Genomic DNA, 7,733 nt, shown 5'->3' with positions numbered 1-7,733 from the left:
CATATTTGTAAGTCACATCATTTACTGTTTTATATAGGAGAAGGAATCAGGCATGGCTGGCAACAAGCCAGAACAAGATTTCCTACAAGCACTTTAGGGAAACTGTGAAATAGATAAATCATGGTCATCATACAGTGATTCGAAATCGAGTCTTCCAAAAAGTAAATCCTGGACTTCCACCACTTTGCTTGCTCAAGTATAAGTTTATAAAGAAGAACACACAAAGCAAATATATCAAAACATGTACCCCACCATGTCAATATGAGTAATCAATGTACACAGAAACCATTAAACAGCAGAAAAGTGCCTTCAAGCTCTGAAGAAGAATAGAAAAAATGGTTCAAATGGCTCTAAGCACTATGGGACTTAACATCTGAGGTCATCAGCTCCCTAGACTTAGAACTACTTAAACCTAACTAACCTACGGACATCACACACAGCCATGCCCGAGGCAGGATTCGAACCTGCGACCATAGAAGCAGCACGGATCCGGACTGAAGCACCTAGAACCGCTCGGCCACAAGAATGAAAAGCAGAAATTTTCTTCTTATGTGCTCGCATTGTTATCATTAGATTATGTGCTCTTCAAAATGTATCCAACAGTTTCTGCTAATTTGCCCGATGTGGATTTTGTCACAGCCATCACATCTAATTATGTCTGTGACTAACTTATTAAATGGGCCATTTATAGGTGATGTCTCTTCCAGTATTACCATTATTGTTTTCAGCGTGCAAGCAATTTTAAAATTTATATTTCTGTAAGTTTGGCTATTTTATTACAAACATTTCCATTATATGGCAAAACTACAAATTTAGTCTTGTTTGGCTCTCTCTTTTTCAGGAGTAGTTTTGCATAACTTTTAGTTTTTGTCTGTACATTTCTTTAATTATCTGTGGCTCAGAATAATGCACTTTGATTAACTTTTCTACTGTCACTATTCCTTAGATAATACTGTGTTCATGAAGTTGAAAATTTATCATTCTCCATACCACTGAGTGGAAGTATACTTACTACAGATTACTGGGTGGCATGATTTGTTATTGATTAATGTGTCTGTAGTAATTGGTTTCCAAAAAATTCCAAACGTGTGTGTAAATATTATTTATTATGCAGTGCAGATTTTCTGTTATCGTTACTTTGTGACCAACTGATTGATACGCGAGAGACGAATTTGGGCAGCATGAAAGAATACAGGAGAATAATTTGCAGCATGGATAAGGACACAGGAAAAAAACTGACAATTGAAAAATATAAGTATTTTTTATAAATAAGTAGAAAACTTTGTACAAAACAATAACAGCATCGTTTACAGGCTATTTGTATCACAGTTTTCCTGATCGTGAACTAAATGGAGCTTACAGTCCCTGTCAAACTGCAGTCTCTGCAATCTCCTGTCTCGTCTGCATTCAATTAATGGAAGGATCTGCTTCAAATAATGCAGAGTGGCTGGAACAAGACAAAACATGCATCAGGCACTTTCAGAATATAAAATGGTAGAAATACTGACCACTGCTTTGCAATACTTCCAAATTCACTATATGATCAGAAAAACACGCGTACATAATGCGCAATTGATCAGTATATGTCCAGAGAGGTGGACCTGACAGTACAAAAGGCGGCAGGGAGTTCTGTGTTGTCAGCAGAAAAGCAGTAACAGTAGAATGGATCAATAAGAGATCAGAGACTTCGAATGTGGGCTAGTCGTCGGATGTTAGCTGAGTAACAAACCGTCTAGTGCATTTGTCTCTCACTGCTTTACAAAGGCAATGCAGACCCCCTCGATAGTACTTCTTATCGACATTTGTACCTTCTGAGGTGTACTCGTGATGGACCAAGCTACTGGAGTCAAAAAACACAGTCAGCACGTCTTTCACATTGCTGCAGACTTGCCTCACTTTTTTTGGGTCTCAGGGATGATGGGTGCTTCCACTGATGACTGAAACTACTCTATTTCTGGGCAATATCCAGGGCTCATCACCAGTGTTCATTGTGTTGGGATTACCGTTCAAAGTATCTCGCTTGTCTTGTGTGATCTCCAAATTAAGTTTCTTCTGGTCAGTTGTTACCAAATTTGCTGAGAACCTCCTGAAGTCCAAATGCTCTGTTAAAATGGAATGTATGGACCCAATATTAACTTTAAACTTATCTTCAAGTTCTCCAATTGTTATTCATCTTCCATGAGTTACAAGAGTTCTTATATGCCTAATAACAAGCTCACTTGAAGATGTTGAGGCCCTGCCTGCATATGCTTCACTCATCCCTGAGGAGCAGCCATCTTTGAAGCAGTTTCATGACTCCATCTATGTGGTACCCATTGCTACGTCCTCCAAATGCTTTAATCTTGCAGATTGTTTCAACCAGAGAATCACCAAACTTTAAACAAAATTTGCAATATCACTGATCCACTTTCTCTGCTATTTTCTCCACAACACATATCTGAGGACTACCACTTACACATATTCACTAGGTCAATGGCTAGCCAGCAACTGGTAGTTTCTACAGCTGTAAAAAATCAGGCTCGTACACTAAATATGTCTGCAAACAGAAAGCACGTGCACCCTGATACCACTATTAGTTTCAACAATAAAGAATAGGGTCTGATACTTTTTGAACAGCCCTCGTATGTAGTGTGAGAAAAATGGAGAAGAAAATGAAGGCGTTTGAGGTGTGGTGTTAAGTTTCCACTGTTGTGGGAATGTATACACTTCCTGCTATGCCATTCCTCAGATGCTGCGGATTTGTATGTGTGTGCTGCTTTGATTTTCCTACAGTGCAATGGACATTTGAACACATCCTGATCCTCATTGTGTGCTATCTTTACAAGAAAACCTTGTTTCAATATCTTGAATTGTTTACGGACTACAACAATTTTTATAACAACATGGTTCACGATGTGCATGGACATGAATGGGCACATTGTGCGTGATCGTCCTAATGATACAAAACTTTATATTTTGAGAGCAAAATGAGATCTCCTTCTTCTCGCAGTTTTAAATAAAATGTTGATATCTATGTTTCATTCACTCCAATGTATGAGCTAAAACCAACCATACACAAACTTTACACAATGCATTTTTATCTTCATAAAATCTTTACAGTTGCATGTTATGTTTTAGTTTATTTGATCCATCACAATAACTGTGTCATACAACGAAAGAAATTCAGTCCTTTAACAAGCAAAGATATCAGATAGTAAGATATGAAAAAATCAAATTTTTGCATCTAACAGTTTTCTTAAAAATGGACACTAGGTATGTCATTGCACCTGGCAAGTCCATATGGACAGAACTGGGCATGTCATGACCAACCATAAGTCAGACATCAAAATGAGGTTTCTTGCAAAGGGTAGCACACAAAGAGGCACATATGTTGTCTGATATTTATTGACTGAGACAGGAAAGCAACTCATCTGCAGCAGTGAGAAGTTAATGGAACCGGAACATCAGTAGCACTCCGGAAATCCTGGGGGCCACATTTAAAGACTTCCTTAGCATCTTGGAAGTGACAGAGCATGATGTAGGTAGGAGACGAGGTACTGGCAGAAGTAAAGCTGTGAGGACGGGGCGTGAGTCGTGCTTGGGTAGCTCCGTTGGTAGAGCACTTGCCTGCGAAAGGCAAAGGTACCGAGTTCGAGTCTCGGTCCAGCACACAGTTTTAATCTGCCAGGAAGTTTTGCATCAGCGCACACTCCGCTGCAGGGTGAAAATCTCATTATGATGTGTTGTCCACAGCAGTTGAAGGGTTAAGAGCTAAGACTGTTGCAAGGTAAAGAATGCCATGTAGACAGGACATTTGTAACAGTAGAAGTGAGAAGGATAACAAACATAATGGACAATAATAAGATAAGGCAAGAGAAATAACCACGTCAGTAGGTCGGTCAGCCCAGGTGCATGTGGGAATTATTCATGCAACAACGGCTACTTGATTCATTATACTGAAAGCGTTTAAGAGGTAGAACAGCACCCATTATTCAGCAGAGGGCAACCTCTGAAACAGGCCATAGGCTGGAGTATAAAAAGTGGCTGACTGCACCTAAAAGCAATTAGAACAGTGTAAAAAAGGTATGACAAAGGCAGCTGAGAGAGGAGGTAGCGTCAAGAGTCATTCAGACCCAGCATGTGGCAAGAGAGAACCCAACCTTAACAACCCAGCCCCACCTTGAAAGTGGTTTAAAACATTAATATCTGATACTGACAATCCCTTCGGGGAGAAAACAAAGAATCAGATCAACTGTGAGTTGTCTGCCAAAAGGTAAAGAACCCAGATGCTCACAACTCGTGTGGAGAGCCAGACGGAGTGGGCTTTCCACTAATACGTGAGTTACTCTCTGCAAGGCTCCATAACCACAAAACGGGGGTTATTCATTGCATAAGATAAAACTATGAATTAATCTGGTATTACCAAGGTAGGTGTGTATGTGTGTGTGTGTGTGTGTGTGTGTGTGTGTGTGTGTGTGTGTGTGTGCATTCCAACTTTTAATCCCTGTCATAGGACGCAAAAATAATTTGATAAGTCGGCTGATTAGGAAATTTTCCGATAGCGATTGTGTAAGTGAGCGGAAATTGGTACCGGTGGAATTGAAGAAGTACGATCTCCATTTCAGTAAGGAGACTGTTTACAGGACTAGTCTGGGATGTGCCAGTGGCCATTCTTACTCCACAATAATAGGCTGGATCCAATAATTTCATAGCCACTGTGCAACAAGCCTCACAAACATTGTCATATCATGACAAAACTCGGAACCAGTAAGTAGAGTTCTGGCTCAGAATGTAAGTGTCATCAAAAAATAATGGGAATTTTTTAGTTACATGGGCTTTAAATACTCGATTTTCAATGTGATGACAGCCACAAAGGTTGTGTGTGTTTTTGAGTGATCATAGAATTTCTACTTTTGAAGAAGACGACTGAAAGAATTTGCATTAAATTTTGCTTGAAAAATGGAATAAAGTGCAGCACCACATTCGAAATGATGGCTGTGGCTTTTGGCGAATCTACTATGAGGATGACAAGAATTTACAAGTGGTAACTGCCTGACGAGTCAAGACCAAAAAAGTTCGACAAGTACTATCACATGTGAAGGTTCTTTTCACTGTTTTCTTCAATTACAATGAGCTAGTGCATCACAAGCTCCTGCCTTATGGCTGAACAGTCAGTAAGGAATATTATCTGGAGATTATGTGCCATCTGCATGAGACAATCTGACAAAAATGACCAGAATTGTGGTAAAACCACTCGTGAAAATTACATCACGATAATGCTCCCATTTACACATCAATACTTGTTCATAATCTTTTTTTGGCAAAAAGAAAACCATTACACTGCCTCAGCCACTGTATTTGCTGCTCATTGCTAAAGAGAACTACTGATGAGACAAAAAGAATCACTGAAGGAGCTGAACCCCATAATGAAAAGTGAGTTCCAGAAGTGCCTCCAAGACAGGAAAAAGTTGTCAAGTGCATTATATGAGAGAGTGATATACTTGCATTTTTGTGGGAGGTAATTGGAAAAGGTCTCAATTCGAGAAACCAGCATATTCCTTTTACAAAGCTGGCACAACACAGTGAGGCTCATCAGTTGCTATCTGTCAACAGACGTGAGGGTTTCCGCTGTTTAAGGACAGAGATGAAGACACTATCTTGTCATTGCGAAGGCAAAACACCCTCTAGCCAAATATGGTTGAAGAGCCTGAGTACCATTCGTGCGTTGGATCATCTGATTATGAATTTAATCAAGGGCTTGGGCCCTACAGTGTGTGATGAGTCAACAGCCTGAAGCAGTTCCCTGTCAGTAATAGGTTCATTATATAAGTTGACATGACAGAGGAGAGGGGAGGGGTGTTGTTAAGGATAGGGAGATGTCTTCAACTTGTCTTCTACGCATTTGAAAGACAGCCAGTTAGAAGTGGACACTGACGATGGGGCCAAGAGGGTCGAAAGCTGTTCAGCAAGAACCAGTGCATCAATACAAATGCCACTCTGAAGGAGGAGACCCAGAAAAGCAGCTCTACAGGCTATGGAACTTTGGGATGAAGAGGTGCACATTCCAAGGAAGAGATGTAGTGCTCTCAGCATTCCTTCTTACTGCATTTAGTTAGATAGCAAGCCTTAGTGGAGAACTGCTGATAAGTGGTGAGGAAGGTCTGTGAAGACTATCACTCGAAATGTCACACGACCATTCAACAAACAAGTATAGTTGTTGCAATGTCTTTTGGTCTACCACGGCTCCAACCGACTGGCAGTGGAGAAGGGCCTGTCGAAAGGGGAGTAGCAGATCCAATGAAGACAGTGATCAAGTCAGAAACATCTCTCACAACTCTGTCAGTGCAATCGGAGAGATAGGGGATAAAGGTGACAGCAATGCAATACAACTGCTACATGGCTCTTCAAAGACCCCAATGTGGTAACTGATCCATCACGCAGTGAAAAGGAAGTGACAGCATCACCAGAAAATGATGACTGGCACAAAAGTGTCATGTAGTGACCAATGTAGCAAAGTCATGAGATGGGGAGAATGACCGTAAGATCAATTCCTAAAAAGAGGCCATGGGTTCCACTGAAGAGGGTAGGAGTACAGTCACTGAGGAGGAGGAGATTAGTGTTTAATGTCCTGTCGACAATGAGGAAATTACAGATGGAGCACAAGCGGCTCCAATTAGGGAAGGATGGAGAAGTAAAGTGGCTGTGCCCTTTCAAAGGAACCATCCCGGCAGTTACCTGATGTGATTTACAGAAATTGCTGAAAACCTACAACCATTTCCAACCAACATGTACATACTCCTGCTTAATGACTTCTGTCATTTGAATGTGATCGCACTGTGGGCCTGTGGGAAGCTGGACAGACGTACTGACAGAATGCTGTACATATTGGGCAAAATGTATTAGTGGTACTTCATTGTTTTTAGCAGTGGTCTTCCCAACATTTCCACAACCACATACTACACACTGGGTGCCTGCATAGTATAGGCACACATCAAGACCACCGTATTACATGAGCAGCAGTGGCCAACTGAACACTCAGGGCCAAAATCCAGCCACATGTGGCATCTGTTGTGTCACGAGGGAGCACTGGGAACCATATGCTTGCTGCAGCACTAACATCATGTGCGCCTCTGGCCAGGGTAGCACGTACATCACCACACCACCAAGTGTGGTTACAATGATGTCATGAAAGAGTTGACTGGATAGTGGAATGGCATACTGTTTTCATCAGTGATGAGAGTAGGCTCTGCCTGTACGTGAGTGATGGATGCACATGTGTATGGCACACACCTGGTGCGATGCTTATTCCAAACACACGCGTTCCATCCCAGGATTGATGTGGTGGGGACAAGTTGCAGCTTGCAGCCACTTCTGGTGTTTCTGCAGGGTAAAGCAACAAGTGCCCACTAAATTGCACATGCCGTTTGGTGCTACTGCCATTTCTTTAGCAAGAAGGTAATGTGCGTTTTCAGAAGTACAACAAATGTTCATCATAGTTGCTGTGATGCAAAGTGCTCTTTGTGGTGTAAAACAATCACCCTAGCCAGCAAGATCAACAGCTCTCTAACCAATTGAACACATGTGGGACACTGTGAACAAGTAACTTACACATTTTCCACATCTGAACAGTAAAAAAAGACGCGCGATTCTTGGAACAACCTTTATCATCATTTGCATGTGAGAATACATGCCTGGTTGCTACCAGAGGGGGGTAAACTGTGTACTAATGTGACTGGAAACCCTTTATTGAGAAG

At 41.3% G+C, this 7,733-nt stretch overlaps 1 protein-coding gene across 2 annotated transcripts in view; it reads right to left on the bottom strand.

Moving 5' to 3' along the window:
- Positions 1-1,242: 1,242 nt before the first annotated feature.
- LOC124717071 overlaps positions 1,243-7,733 on the bottom strand; it is a 78,245-nt gene continuing 71,754 nt past the window's right edge. For both annotated transcript variants that reach the window (XM_047243753.1, XM_047243754.1), the window contains exon 8: positions 1,243-1,447. In XM_047243753.1, coding sequence (XP_047099709.1) covers positions 1,308-1,447 — 140 coding nt within the window. In that variant the 3' untranslated portion in view covers positions 1,243-1,307. The remainder of the gene's footprint in view (positions 1,448-7,733) is intronic.

Source organism: Schistocerca piceifrons, chromosome 9 (assembly GCF_021461385.2).
Source record: "Schistocerca piceifrons isolate TAMUIC-IGC-003096 chromosome 9, iqSchPice1.1, whole genome shotgun sequence".
Classification (NCBI taxonomy): Eukaryota; Metazoa; Arthropoda; class Insecta; order Orthoptera; family Acrididae; genus Schistocerca; species Schistocerca piceifrons.
This window is presented reverse-complemented; position numbering and strand designations above follow the sequence as displayed.